At 56.7% G+C, this 15,546-nt stretch overlaps 1 protein-coding gene across 1 annotated transcript in view; it reads right to left on the reverse strand.

Moving 5' to 3' along the window:
* LOC122101848 overlaps positions 1-15,546 on the reverse strand; it is a 141,705-nt gene that overhangs the window by 118,952 nt on the left and 7,207 nt on the right. Inside the window, exon 4 of the mRNA XM_042672322.1 lies at positions 11,904-12,116. Within this exon, the coding sequence (XP_042528256.1) occupies positions 11,904-12,116 (213 nt within the window). The remainder of the gene's footprint in view (positions 1-11,903; positions 12,117-15,546) is intronic.

A 15,546-nucleotide genomic window follows, 5' to 3' on the forward strand; every position in this document is an offset into this window, starting at 1 on the left:
ACACCTGACAGTCTGTGTCCCTCCAGCTCCTGTCTATACCTGACAGTCTGTGTGTCCCCCCAGCTCCTGTCTATAACTGACAGTCTGTGTGTCCCCCCAGCTCGTGTCTATACCTGACAGTCTGTGTGTCCCCCCAGCTCCTGTCCACACCTGACAGTCTGTGTGTCCCCCCCAGCTCCTGTCCACACCTGACAGTCTGTGTGTCCCCCCAGCTCCTGTCCACACCTGACAGTCTGTGTGTCCCCCCAGCTCGTGTCTATACCTGACAGTCTGTGTGTCCCCCCAGCTCCTGTCCACACCTGACAGTCTGTGTGTCCCCCCCAGCTCCTGTCCACACCTGACAGTCTGTGTGTCCCCCCAGCTCCTGTCCATACCTGACAGTCTGTGTGTCCCCCCAGCTCCTGTCCATACCTGACAGTCTGTGTGCCCCCCCAGCTCCTGTCTATACCTGACAGTCTGTGTGTCCCCCCAGCTCCTGTCTATACCTGACAGTCTGTGTGTCCCCCCAGCTCCTGTCTATACCTGACAGTCTGTGTGTCCCCCCAGCTCCTGCCCACACCTGACAGTCTCTGTGTTCCCCCCCAGCTCCTGCTCACACCTGACAGGCTGTGTGTTCCTCTCCAGCTCCCGCCCACACTCGGGCGGGTTGTGTCTCTCTTTCCAGTGTGCACCTTTGTTCAAGCACACAGCAGTTGTTCAGATCCTTCACCACGGTGCCTCCCCGCACACGCTCTATCGTATGCAGACTGAACTTTCCGATGGAGAAGCCAGTGCAATTCACACATGATGGCTGACACTGCGAGCTACTGCAGCAGGCCCGGCCCGGACGCAGAGGACCCCACCAGACCGCTCCTGGCACCTCTGCAAGGCAGGCAACAGAGGCAAGCACAGATCCCAAACTCCTGACTGGACAGCTGAGCCCTTGCCACACTGCTCAGCTTTAAGGGTTCCAAAAAGCTGGGTCCATGCTGGCCAAGTGCCTTACATTTCCTACCCAGAGCATTCAAACTGCCAGGTCAGTGAGATGTAAATCATCTGCCTCGTCCAGGAGCTGGCATCTGCCGAGGAGGGCTGGGCGCAGCTGGGCCCCGCGGGCCCTACCTGCGCTGTGCTCTTCCTGCTAATAGGCAATGGATGATTCTCAGCTGTCACTTCTGCCTGTCACCAGAGACCTCTACACACAGCGTCCGCTGAACACTTCCTAGTCACTGGGCATCTGTGTTCTTCTGGAGGCTGGGAATCACCCGGGATGTTTTCCAGAGAGTTCTAAATGTTCTCCCCTACTGGCTCCTCACACACCCATAGTTTAGTTATTGATCAGCCTTCTACGAGCTTCATGAGGCGGCCACCAGGGGTGGTGGGCCGCACAGACGGGCCTGGGAGCAGCAGGCTGCTTTTGACCCAGGCCATAGCCCAACAGAGAGAAGAGAGTAGCTCCAAACAGGATGAGCCATGAAGAAAGTTGAGCACAAGTTCAGAGGGTCTGCATAGCAGCCGAAGGAGGGCCCTGGGGCTCCCAGGGGACTGATGGCCCCGTGTGTGGTGGAGGGGGTTGGAGCACTGGGTCTCGGCCTGGCTATGACAGGCCAGGCTCTCCGAGAGGACTGATGGCCCCGTGTGTGGGGAGGGGGTTGGAGCACTGGGTCTCGGCCTGGCTATGACAGGCTAGGCTCTCCGGTGCAGAGCAGGCCTGGGACAAAGGCAGAGGCAGAACAGCCAGGCTGCCCAGGGCTTGGAGAGCGGGCAGCAGCAAAGGTCATGTCTTCCATGTGGCTGCCAGTTAGTGAAGCTAGAGGACAGGCAGGGTGGGGAGTGTGGCAGGTACAGAAGCGGCTCATCCTCCGGCCCCATCACCCACCCAGTGCAGACGCGTGAGGTCTCCGCGCCAGGGCTGGCAGCTGGTCTGGGTGGCCACAGGCAAGTCCTCTGTTCCTGGGGCCTTCCCCCTCAGCGAGGCCGGGCACTGGCCCATCCATCCGAGTGGAGGGCACACCCAGGGAGGGAGCGCAGGGGAGGACAGCCCCCCTCAGACACGGCTCCGCACGTCACGCGGAACAGACTTAGGTGAATCAGACTGAGAGAGAAGAAGACAAGTCCACAGAGATGCAGGTCCCAGCCCCCGGGCAGCCGGCCTCCAGGCCAGGGAGAAGCCTCCTCTGCATTCAATTTCACAATGGTGGGAGGGTCGCTTGGCTCTGTATATTTATTCTCTTTGAAACTGGTAGACAAGAAAGCCAGATGTGTGTGTGTGTGTGTGTGTGCACATGTGTGCACGTCGTGTGTACACGTGTGTGTCTGGATAAATAATCCTGAGGCCTGAGAATCAGATAAATTCTATCTCAACTAATTATTTTGGTTTACAGACAAATCTGTTATTTCCTCCTACTCCAAAACTTTTTTTTGGGTCTGGTCGTGGGGCCTGAACTCTGGGCCTGGGCGTTGTCCCTGAGCTCTTCAGCTCAAGGCGAGTGCTCTACCCACTTGAGCCACAGCGCCACTTCCTCCAAAACTTTTGTATGTGTGTGTGTGGATGACCCTGGGCCTCCAGCAGGCCAGGAAAAGTGCTCTCCCATTGAGCTGCATCACCAAACCCCTTGCTAGTGGCTCAAGCGTATTTTAGGAATCTATAAAGTCATGATTCTGTGGGTGCTTCTCTATGCACGCGTTCTCTTCTGCACTGCGTCTTTTACGACGGGGAAGTGAGGCTGCGTCAGCGGTGATGCCAGGCAGACATCGTTTTCACCCAAGGATGCTGGCCCACTTCCGGGGCGCCGGCCACTCTCACGCCCACTGCTATTCAATAAGGCAAGGTCAGTGCACATGGAGAGCTGTGCTTTGCATCCTAGCGCAAGATCTCGCACTACCTAATGACAATCCAGTAACTGCAGATACACGCAACCTCACACGACTTATACACTGAAAATGTCTTGAGTGTTAGCACACATCACCCTTTCCACAAGTACCTTTCTGTGAGCATCCTCTTTTAATCTTATTATCCGTACAAAGTGGTTTGACTTCAACACGTCTCCATCATTGTCGCCTTCCTGCCCTTCCCTCCCCATCACCACGGCCCCACCCATCACCTCTGTGTCAGGTCTGCTGGGGGAGGGGCCTCAGACTTCTCCCCAGGCAGAAGCTGTGCTGGGACATTGAGCATCCAGGTTCAAGAAGGACAACCTGGAAGGAGGGACAAATTGCTCCAGGGCTGAGGCAGTGTGGCCATTCTGGATGCCTGGGAACAGTGACACCGCAGACTCTGCCTCCAAGACCACCAGGTCCGGGCACGCCCTTCCTCTCAAGCCCCTTCCCAACTTCTCTCTAGTCCCAGCAAGACCTCTTCTGCCCTTCATTTCTCATGCCGGGTCTCACTACGCACCCTGCTGGCCACCCTGAGCTCCCAGGCCCATGTCCCCACCATACACCAGGAGACCCTTGGAAGGGTGGTCTGGTCCTATTCTCATGTAAAACCTGTCCTTATTGGTTCAGAGATTGTGGTTCTTATGTCAGAGAACAGGAGTTTTCTGGAATTACTTGCTCATCTGTTTCCAAGTTCTACAATTCTGTGGTCCTGAGGTTCCTTGGTATCCACTCCACAGGAGCCTGGAACCAACCCCAACCCCACACAGACGCAGGTCAGGAACCAAACCCCGTGCAGACACAGACCAGAGACCAAACCCAGACCCTGTGTAGACACAGGTCAGAGACCAAACCCAGACCCCGTGCAGACACAGGCCAGAGACCAAACCCAGACCCCATGCAGACGCAGGTCAGAGACCAAACCCAGACCCCATGCAGACGCAGGTCAGAGACCAAACCCAGACCCTGTGTAGACGCAGGTCAGAGACCAAACCCAGACCCTGTGTAGATGCAGGTCAGAGACCAAACCCAGACCCCATGCAGACGCAGGTCAGAGACCAAACCCAGACCCCATGCAGACACAGGTCAGAGACCAAACCCAGACCCTGTGTAGATGCAGGTCAGAGACCAACCCAGACCAGAGCAGACACAGGTCAGAGACCAAACCCAGACCCTGTGTAGACGCAGGTCAGAGACCAAACCCAGACCAGAGCAGACGCAAGTCAGAGACCAAACCCAGACCCTGTGCAGATGCAGGCCAGAGACCAAACTCAGACCCAGAGCAGATGCAGGTCTGAGCCAGGAAGAGTATGGTACTCTCACAGCTGAAACCAAGAAAACTCCAGAGCCCTCAAACTGGGAGTTTGAGCCTCAGGGAAGAGCGATGTGCCATGGAGCTTCCTGCTGCTCTGGAGAAGACAGGTGTGGGGTCCCGCTGTGGGCCTGTCCCCTGGGGTCCACCCTGCTGGAGCTCTAGGACTGGGTCCTCCTCGCTCAGCTCTTCATGTGTTCCTTGTTGGTATGTGGAAGGTTCAGTCACCTACTTAGCCTCCCTGGTTTGGCTATGGGATTGCTTTCCCCAAAACCTGCCTCCTTCCAGCCGCTGCACTTCCTGCTTAAGAGCTGGGCTTTGCTGTTCCCAGCAGGCTGCTGTTCCCACAGGGGATGCGCCCGCGGGCCCTCGGCAAAGGCTGCTTCTCCACAGACAGCCGGGCGCTGGCTCTGAGGGAGCCCTGCACAGCTGCTCGGTGCTCCTCTAGGGTCTGGTTCTCAGGCACAGCTATGAGACGGTTACACAGAAGAGACTCAGGCCCTCCACACCCTTCTGACGCTCAAGTGTGTGTGTGTGTGTGTGTGTGCTCACACATGCCAGTCCTGGGGTTAAAACTTGAAGCCTGGGGACTGTCCCTAGCTTTTTTTCCCCCCCCTCAAGATTGGTATTCATTCTATCACTGGAGCCACGGTTCCGCTTAAAGGATTTTACTACTTAATTGAAGATAAAGAGTTTCACAGACTTTCCTGGCTGTAAATACCAATCCTAAGATCTCAGCCTCCTGAATCACTAGTATTACAATGCCTGGCTCATTCTATTCATTTTTAAAATCCCGTTGAACTTGCCTCTTATACCCCCCATTCCTCCTCTTCCAAACCCACCACATCTCAGAGTGGCTCAGCTGTTCTCAGAGTCAATTCCACCAGTAGCAGCAGAGCTCTCCTTACTTAGAATTTCCTACCAAGATGACCTCACCTTGGAATAAACTTGAACACTGAGGTAGACAGATCTTCCCAACTGAAAATAGGCGCGCATAGTGTGAAGAAGGCGGGTATTGTCCACCTGTGGCCTGAGCCATCCACCTGTCCATCCATCCACCCATCTATCTAACTGAGCCATCCATCTGTCCATCCATCCACCTGTTCATCCATCTGTCCACCCATTCTATCTGTCCACCCATTCTGTCCATCCACCCATCCATCTACCCACCCATCCATCTGTCCATCCATCCACTCATCTAACTGTCTACCCATCCATCCATCCATCCATCCACCTGTCCATCCATCCATCTGTCCACCCACCTCTCTGTCCCTCCCCCTGTGAGTGGTTGTAGAGCCCACATCTTCCAGTGGCCAGCGTGCCCAATCATGACAGCACTTTCTGAGTCACCTCTCACAGACTTGCATATGGCAAACTCAACATTAACAAGAATCATAAGCCAGGTAGAGACATGATACCCCTGTTCCTGGAGCTCCCGTGAGCTCTTACATCTTAAGACAGCCATGGGGCTGTCACGCGCACACACACAGAGATGCCGGGTGGGAGGCTTGATCTTGTGACCTGGGTGTGCAGGCCAGCTCCTGGCTGTCTCTTCAGGGCCCAGCTGGCCCTCCGATGCCTGGACCAGCCTCTGGGGTCAGCTCTTGCTCACCAGAACCCAGGGACGCCACAGCTCATCTGGCAGTCATTTTGCCTGCTTAGGAGGCAGAGTGAGAGCCCAGCTCTGCCTTCCCAGATCCGGCTGAGGACGCGGGCAGTGGGAAGGCCGCCCCCTCCGCTGAGCAGGGACCAACCACACTGCTCTGTACTTGCTAAGGGGCAGCAGTGTTTGATTTTGGAAGTGAAGTTGGCAGACAAGCGGAAACAGAATCCCCACTGCAGAAGCACAGCACACTTCCCAGATACAACCCGCCTGCTCTGCCTGGTCTGCCAACCTGAGCTCCGGCTCCAGTCTGAGAACGCCAACCCTGGCCAGCAGCAGCCGGTCAGAGAACCCAGAGAAGACACCCACCTGTGTGTGGCAGCAGCTAGACTAACCTCTCCCCTCCTCTCCCCCCCACTACCTCTCTCTTCCTGGTGCATAGTGTGAAGGAGCTTCTGGGAACTGTAATTCAAGAGGTAGCTAGGTCTGCGAATAAACCACAAAAAGAAACCTACAGGATCCTATTACCAAGAAGAAGCCCACACTCAAGAATGTTCAGTATCAGACATCCCAATTTCTCACGTGCAAACATCTCACGGAGGGGTTTGCTATTTCTAATTATGTCAGATGGGCGCGCGGCCGCAGCACCGGGGCTGCTGTAGTTTCCGCGCAGATATTTCCCTGGCAGCAGCTGCCCTGGGCCAGGCGCAGAGTGGAGGGACAGAGGCGGGTGGGCAGCGCTGCCCACAGCAGGGACGGAGGCACTGATCTGGAAAACAGGTCTGCTCACAGCCAAGCGACGTCTACAACAGCCCGGCAAGATTCCAGAAACTCCCTGACCTCTTGAAGCTGGGCACGCAGGCAAGCAGAAGCAGGCTGGGGACAGAATGTGTGAGCCTGGAGGGTCACGTTCTAGGAAACACGGGGTTTGCAGCCAATCACAGCGCCACTTAGCAAGTGCTTCATCAACAGAGAGGTGGCTGGGGGTGGGGGGGTGGGGGGGAAAGAGGCCCCTCCCAGCCGATGTCCTCTGGAGGGGCTGGCAGGCTCCTGCCAGGAGCCAGGCTGGCTTTGGGAAAAGGCGTGAGCTCCACCTGTGGACCCCCAGGCCCTTCTGCATAGGCAAAATTAGCAAAGTCAGAGCCTCACGTTTGCAGGCTCTAGCAACAAGAACTGCTCCTTAACATACGTGAGGCACCATCTCACGTGGAACAGGACAGATGTTTCTAGGGTATTCACAAAATTATCCTGATAAGCATTTCAGCCCAAAAGGTTACGTGTCAAACCAAGGCACTCTGTTGAGTGAAATGGAAAAGGCTTTTCAGAAACTGTTGGGATCAAAGACAACTCAGAATTCATCGTTTTCTGACTTAATTGCAAACACCCTATCCTTACGCCAGTTCCAGACTGCTGATCATGCCACTGAAGATTACACGCTTCAAGAAAAAGTGAGGGACCAGCATGCAGCACTGGTCTGTTGTGCGATCAGCACTGAGCGGAGCGGGGAAGTCAGGGCCCCGCACGCTGTTGGCCATGCGCTGTGCACTCCCAAGCAGCGGCAGTCACCCGCACACTGTCACGATCACAGGAACAGTCGCTGCTACCGGCAACCGTGGCAACCAAGATGCGCACTTAGCCACTCTGCTTACAGGGGCTCCCACAGCCCAACCCCGCTTCCCTCTGGGGCTGGTTCCAAAGGCCTGGAGGTGCCCAGGGAGCCCGCTGGGCGCTGCGGGACCGACCATCAAAAGAGAGCTTGCTGAACATTCTGCAGGAGTCTTTGCCCTGGAGGGAGAAGGGGCTAGCAGAATCCTAAACTTGCTGCTCCGAGATGATCAAAGCCTCAAAGAAATGGATGCAACATTCAAAGAGACTCTGAGAGAAAAGGGGAGAATGTTGTCTTCTAATCATCTAACGACTTATTTTTGGCACAGTTTTTACCCAATCACATTCCACAGAATGAGGACACTTGCATGTGAGATCAGGAAGCGCCAGGGTGCCCAGCGCCGCGGCCCTGTGACCTATACATAGCCCGTGTTGTGCGGTGTCTACACACACACGCACACGTGTGCACGCACAGACACACACAGGCTGGGGTGCCAGTTTGGAAAAGTAGAAGTAAACAAAATTTGCTTTTCAGTTAATGAAGTGCAGACTTTTTTTAAAAAAGGACCGGGGCTAGAACTTTACTCAGCCTGCGTGGCCCCTGCTCTACACTTGAGACGCAGCCCCAGGTCTGCTTTTGGCAGGTTATTTTGGAGATGGACTCTCACAGACTTTTCCACCGGTGCTGGCTTCAAAAGTGGCCCTCCAGGTAACAGCTTCTGTAGCGCCCAACTTGAAGTACAGATTTAGCCCAGATGTTTTCTTATGTATTTGGAAGGAAGACAAACTGTACTGAAATCCTGGGGAAGCACCGATGGCAGCAGCCCTTTGAAAAGTGACCTTTGAAATTATATGCCAGCTATTCTGAAAGTTAACAGACTCAACACTTTGAAGTGTGGGCAAATCAAGCTTTGTTAGATTATCTGATATCTTGGAAAAGTGTCCAAAGTAGAAGTCTGCCAAAATATTTTTTTCAATATCAAATAAAAATAATCCCATTCCAAGCCACCACAGACCAGGTAACTCTCTAACCCTGGCTCCAGGTTCATTCACAGAACACCCACAGGAAGAGAAGGGCTTTAAGTACTGGTAATTCAGCCTAATAATTCAAACCACAGACTGCTCTGAAGGCATCTCGAGACGCCGGTGAAGCCCAGGGGTCTCCCCAGCCCATAGCTGGTGACGGTCGGGGCGTGTGGGGTCCAGCTTGTCCTGGGCACTTGCAGGAGCCCACAAATGATGCTTTATGGAGGACCAGCCTCAGGAAGGCCCCGGTTCTCGCTGTAACACGATGGGGGGCTGTCTAGCTGGGCCTGTCCGGTCTCCTCTTGGAGCCCAGGGAGGTCGGAAAGGCACAGGCATGGAACAGCACAGCGGAGGCCCCAGGGGCCACCAGACGCCTCAGCCCCTCTCCACCATCGGCAGGCCTGTGCTCCCGTGCTCCGTGAGCCTTCCTCCGTATTAGAGCCCTGGTGCGTCACATCCTGACAGAAACAACGCTTGGGGCATGCTCGCTCTTGCCACCTCATCCCTGGATTGCTTTCTTTCTCAGGAGCTCAAATAACAAACTAAGTATTTCCATCATGACCCCAGGAAATGAGCACGGCATCAAGTTGTGCCATTTTCCCTGCGGGCCAGGGAGGGCCTATCACAGCCTCGGGTTATTACAGATGTGGCAAGCACAGAGGCAAGACTCCAAACCCGGTACACGGATGCAGCGAGACACTTCCCCCAGACGGCACCCTGGCTCACGCCTAGGATCCCTGCTCCTAGGGGGCTGAGATCTGAAGATCAAGGTCCAGAGTCGGCCAGGGCAGAAAAGTCCATGAGACTCTTATTTCCAATTAGCCACCAAAAAGCCAGGACAGCAGTGGCTCAAGTGGTAGAGTGCTAGCCTTGAGTGAAAAAGCTAAGGGACACCAGCCAAGCCCTGAATTCAAGCCCTAGTACCTGCGTGCGGGTGCATGTGTATACACACACACACACACACACACACACACACACACACACACACACACACTCTACTTCCCTTGGGATATGCTGATGTCAGTGTTATACTTAAAACTTTCCAGAAGGGCTTGGGCATGAAGGGTGTCAAAGCCAGACATGGGTATAGCACTGGGTTCACAAACACCTGCTTCGTTTCCCTGTGGAGCACCTCTACTACCAACCATGGCTGAGCGAGCTTAGTTCACCATCCAGCTGAGCATACAGCTAAAAACCCTATCCTTTCCCCAGCATGGCCACCTCCCCAGCCCAGTGCTGGCCTGTTCCAAGACAAAGCAACAGGAAGCTGTGCGGGCCGCGGGCCCCACGTTACCCAGCTGGTTCCCTAAAGGGCCTCTGCTCTAAGTTCAGAAGTGAGAACAACAGAAAATCTTTACCATTATTTTGCTTCCAAATTTTCCTAGACTGTATCTTTAAAGGAAAGTTTCCCCCCCACCCCCGCATCTTTTCTCATTTTTATTAGTTGGGATTGAAGCAAAGCACACATTTCATTTATTGTCTGGATTACAGATTCTTATTAAACAAACCAGAGCTCATTATAAAATCAATATCAACTTAACCACCGTGGCCCCAGGGGAACACAGAAAGGTCACTCTAAGAAATTCAAACAGTTTTCCTGCTGGAAGGACATGATTTTAATTACAGATACTATTAATTAGAGCTGTCACCGGGAAGTTTTTTTTTCTGTTAATTATCACAAACTCAGTCCTAAGTATGCATTTTCAACCTGCATTTTTGTAAAAATTAGTCATTTCTGCATGCACACCCAACCTTTCCATTCTATCAATATTTTATATTTGAATTTCAAAGTATATCAAAGAGTGCCATGCTTCCTAGAAATCTGTGTCTGTATGATCTCCCGTCTCTCACGCACAGAACAGACAGTGTGATAATTTATTTATCACACCCTGATGCAGCCTGGCCCCTCGGGACCCAGGATGGGATATTGATGGTCTTGCTCAATAGAATTTCTGGGCAAATCCTTACTAGTTTATGTGACATTTTTTTTCCCAGCTGCTTCTTGAAACGTGTTTTTTCTTTTGCTTTGAAGCAAAGCTACGCCTGAAATGCCATCATCAACTCATTTTGAAGTTGCCATTTCTTTATACAAAAACGGCCGTCCTGACCCAGCTCACGGACTTCTAGGAAGCCAGAAGCTTCTCCATTCAGTGAGGATGGTGAAGGCTCTCTCCCATCTCTCTTTCAAGCACAGACATCTTATGCCTTCTTTCTGAGTTCTCTAGCGGAGCTCGGGCACACCGTGGACAGCATGGGGAACTTCCTGGGAAGAGTCTGAGAGCTCACTATGTACTAATTCTGATAAGGAGTAGCAGTTTCTTTAGGTTATTTATGGTCATATGACTATACAGAACAAAAGATCTTATGCATTGGGAGAAAATACTCTTATCAGCATTGGAGTTTGAACTGAGGGCCTTGTACTTGGTGCCCAGGCAGGTGCCTACCACCTGAACGGTGCCCAGTCCCTTCTACTATGGCTTATTTTCCGAAAGGTTCAGGTGCTTGTGCCTCTGACTGCAATCGTCTCCCACCGCTATGTATCTCGGGCCACAGGCAGGTACCAGTATGCCTGCTTTGTTTGTTGAGATGGACTTTCTCTAACTTTTGGGCTGATCTGGCCTTGAACGTTCGTCCTCTCAATCTTTGGGCCTGGGCTGCTGGGGTTACAGGTGCTCACCACCATACCCAGCTACAACACTATAAAATCCTGTAAGTGTACATCCTTTTCGATTAAATTAATCACCTTAGTATCCAAAGGGGACACATATACGTGGAGTTAAATGGTGTATATTAAGGAGAACATGTCCTCTGACTTGTGTCTTGTCCGGGCTGGCATTGCCATTACAGAATGCAATTCTGAAATAAACATGCAGGATGTTGTTTGTGCCCAGAGAGGCAGATGTGTGCCTGCCTTCCTCATTTCCTCGCTGGTGTCTCCTTGCCTCCAGGTGTGCTGGCCCCTAAATACCTGTTTTACAGGACATGGGTGCCACCACACCCCAGCTGGCTTCCCTCCCATTTGTCAGCACTAGACTTCACTATATCCAAATAACAGCGGAGGGTGGGAAGAGATCGGGTCAAAGGGACTTTCCACATTAGGCCCCGAGGAAGTGGATGATTTAAGAGCCATCTTCAAACATCTACACAACCAATTCATCTCCCACCGCTGGCAGGTTTCATTAATAGTGGCCCAACTAAGATAACATGATGCATAATTCATATATTGTACTTTTCCCACATTTCTAATTAGCAACCCACGTTTGCAGCTAACAGGAGACAATCCAAGAACAACATAAGATTAATACAGGGCTGTAAAACGGGGTTACACGATATTTATGTGAATGCTAATGAGAAGTTTCAAACCATCATCATGAAAGAACTCAAACTCTGAGTAAACAAACAAGTGCTGGGGATGAGGGAGGGACCAGAGAGAAGTTAGGAAGAAAAAAAAACCTGTCCGTGGAAAGGTCCACAGAGCACTCTGCAAAGGGTCTTTCTTACCTGGTAGGCGGCGGTGGCATCGGTGCTGGGGCCGGCCCCCAGGCCAGACAGCTTCTCCTTGAGCTTGCGGTGTGAGCCATGGCGCAGGCAGTAGAGCAGGCCCGAGGCCAAAAGCACGGCCGCGATGCAGGCCATGGAGAGGAAGGTGAGCACGATGAACTCGGTGGAGTCTTCCTGCTCACCCTGGTGGAGCGGAGGCTTGAGTCTGGCTCTCTGCAGGACAATGGGAGAGAGGCTGGGTGAGAACTTCACAGATCTGACTCCTCACGCGCACGCACGCTGCACACACGCACACAGGTGACTCCTCACACGCGTGCACGCTGCACACACGCACGCACGCTGCACACACGCACGCAGGTGACTCCTCACGCGCACGCACGCTGCACCTCTTGTGCTGCTCACGACCTGGGAGGGGGTCTTGCACGGGAAAGGGAGCGTCCTGCAAGGCAGAGAAGCCAACCCCGCAGACCCCCAAAAAGAAAGGCCACCACCTTTCCTGTTCCCAGTGGTGGCCAGTTTTCAAACTTAACGATGCAACAAACTCACTGCCTTCCGTGAATCAGGGAGCTGGTGCCCTCCTTCGCACAGCACGTGTGGAGGGAGGGAGGGGCCGGTGGGGTGGGGGGGATGCAGGGGGGCCTTCAGACCACGGCAGGTGCCAGCACCCCAATCCTTCAGACCAGGGTGGGGCTAGCACCTCAATCCTGAGGACTCAGAAATCCTTCTCTGATCTAGTCCAATCTGCTTCCGTCACCCAGGACACAGAGAACAGGTGAATTTAGAGCTGTGAAACTTAAGGCCCCAAACCCTCCAGGTCTTCATGGCGGGAGGAGACGGGAAACTCCTTTTGGTGGGCCCCAGGGTCTCCGGGGTAAACCGCCCGTCGGGCCCCTCATTAGCTTCATTAGCAACAATTAAAAACGCCACAGGAAAATGGAAGGGCCCGGGCAAAGCGCTGGCGCTGGCCGCTGCCCCCCACAATTACGGGGGAGATGAATGGCGGCGCACGCCCGGCCTCGTTCTGCAACCAGACCAGAACAATTAGCAAACTCCCTTCCACCTCCTAATTTCTCGTGGTAACAACAAAATGGATTTTTCCCCATGAATGCCCGGCCGGCCTATTCATTATCTCTGTTCTATTAGTAATTTTCTGCTCCGCATTCAGCCGCCCAACTCTTCATTTCCTCCCCTCTCCCAGTGTACACAGTGCCTCTTGTGTCAGGCCGGGCCCGTTTTTATCTTGTAATCATAAAGGCCACCAAAGCAATTATCGCCGGTCTTGACTGGAAAAGCTGGTCATTAATTAGCCTCCTTTTGCCTTCGGTGCGCGGATTAGTGGGCGCCCGGACCGAGTTAATGCAAACGCGGGTTAAATGAGAAAAGACGCCGGATTTTCCTGCCTGGCTGTGTGGCTGGAGGATGGCGGCAAGGCTGGAGTGGGGCTGGGACCGGAGGGGAGGGAGGGGGGCAGGGGGGAGAAGGGGAGAGGGGAGGGGGGCAAGGGGTGGGGAGAGAGGAGGGGAGAGGAGGGGAGAGGAGGAGGGGTGTGGAGGAGGGGTGAGGAGAGAAGGATAAAGAGAGGTGAGGGTGGAGGGGAGGGAGGATGGGGAGAGGCGAGGGGGGCAAGGGGTGGGGAGGAGGGGAGAGAAGTGGCGAGAGGAGGGATGAAGAGAGGGGAGGAGGGGAGGGAGGATGGGGAGGAGGGGGGGGAGGATGGGGAGGAGGGGAGGGAGGAGGGGAGGGAGGATGGGGAGGGAGGATGAGGAGGGGGAGGAGGGGAGGGAGGATGGGGAGGGAGAATGGGGAGGGAGGATGGGGAGGGAGGATGGGGAGGGAGGATGGGGAGGAGGGGGAGGAGGGGAGGGAGGATGGGGAGGAGGGAAGGGAGGATGGGGAGGGGGAGGAGGGGGAGGAGGGGAGGGAGGATGGGGAGGGAGGATGGGGAGGGGGAGGAGGGGAGGGAGGATGGGGAGGAGGGGGAGGAGGGGAGGGAGGATGAGGAGGGGGAGGAGGGGGAGGAGGGGGAGGAGGGGAGGGAGGATGGGGAGGAGGGGGAGGAGGGGAGGGAGGATGGGGAGGAGGGGAGGGGTGAGGAAGGGGAGGGTGCGGCGCCGGGGCGGTGGAGCCCCGCCCCCTTCCCCGTCCCCCTCCCCCCGCCCCCGCCCTGCGCGCCCGCAGGTCCCCGCGGCTCCCCGCGGCTCCCCGGGCCGCCCGACCCCGGGCTCCGCGCCCGTCGCCCGCGCAGGGGACGTGGGAGGACCGCGGCGCGCCTGGGGTCCAGCGCAGGCGGCCGCGGGCACAGGAGGGCACAGAGCGGCCCAGCTGTCAGCGAGCCCGGTGCCCCGAGCGATCGCGGGGGGGGGGGGGGGGGCGTGGAGACCTCGCGGCCCCACGGCCCGCAGGCGCGGGTCCCCTCTGAGGTCAAAGGAAAACCTCAGGGGAGGCGGCCGAGCCCCGCAGGGTCTGGGGCGGGAAGAGGAGGGTCCCCCAGGCCCCCTGCCCTGCCCAGCTTCTGCCCGGGCGGGGCAGCTCCCGGTGGAGGCGCCCTGGGCCCTGGCTGGGTGCCAGCTGCCCCCTCCCCGGGCGCAGCCTGTAGCCCAGGCTGGGCAGGGCAGGTGGGCGGGCAGCCCTGGGGGGCAGTGGGCTGGGTGGGTGGCACTGGGGGGCAGTGGGCTGGGGGACGGCACTGGGGGACAGTGGGCTGGGGACAGCACTGGGGGGCAGTGGGCTGGGTGGGCAGCCCTGAGGGGCAGTGGGCTGGGCGGGTGGCACTGGGGGGCAGTGGGCTGGGTGGGTGGCACTGGGGGCAGTGGGCTGGGTGGGTGGCACTGGGGGGTCGTGGGCTGGGGACAGCACTGGGGGGCAGTGGGCTGGGTGGGTGGCACTGGGGGGCAGTGGGCTGGGTGGGTGGCACTGGGGGGCAGTGGGCTGGGGGACAGCACTGGGGGGCAGTGGGCTGGGTGGGTGGCACTGGGGGGCAGTGGGCTGGGTGGGTGGCACTGGGGGGCAGTGGGCTGGGCGGGTGGCACTGGGGGCAGTGGGCTGGGCGGGCGGCACTGGGGGGCAGTGGGCTGGGTGGGTGGCACTGGGGGCAGTGGGCTGGGTGGGTGGCACTGGGGGGCAGTGGGCTGGGCGGGTGGCACTGGGGGGCAGTGGGCTGGGTGGGTGGCACTGGGGGCAGTGGGCTGGGTGGGTGGCACTGGGGGGTCGTGGGCTGGGGACAGCACTGGGGGGCAGTGGGCTGGGTGGGTGGCACTGGGGGGCAGTGGGCTGGGTGGGTGGCACTGGGGGGTCGTGGGCTGGGTGGGTGGCACTGGGGGGCAGTGGGCTCGGTGGGCGGCCCTGGGGGGCAGTGGGCTGGGTGGGCGGCCCTGAGGGGCAGTGGGCTGGGTGGGCGGCACTGGGGGGCAGTGGGCTGGGTGGGCGGCCCTGAGGGGCAGTGGGCTGGGTGGGCGGCCCTGGGGGGCAGTGGGCTGGGTGGGCGGCCCTGAGGGGCAGTGGGCTGGGTGGGTGGCACTGGGGGGCAGTGGGCTGGGTGGGCGGCACTGGGGGGCAGTGGGCTGGGTGGGTGGCACTGGGGGCAGTGGGCTGGGTGGGTGGCACTGGGGGGCAGTGGGCTGGGGGACAGCACTGGGGGGCAGTG

This window comes from Dipodomys spectabilis, unplaced genomic scaffold (assembly GCF_019054845.1).
Source record: "Dipodomys spectabilis isolate Male_0828 unplaced genomic scaffold, ASM1905484v1 ptg000695l, whole genome shotgun sequence".
Classification (NCBI taxonomy): domain Eukaryota; kingdom Metazoa; phylum Chordata; class Mammalia; order Rodentia; family Heteromyidae; genus Dipodomys; species Dipodomys spectabilis.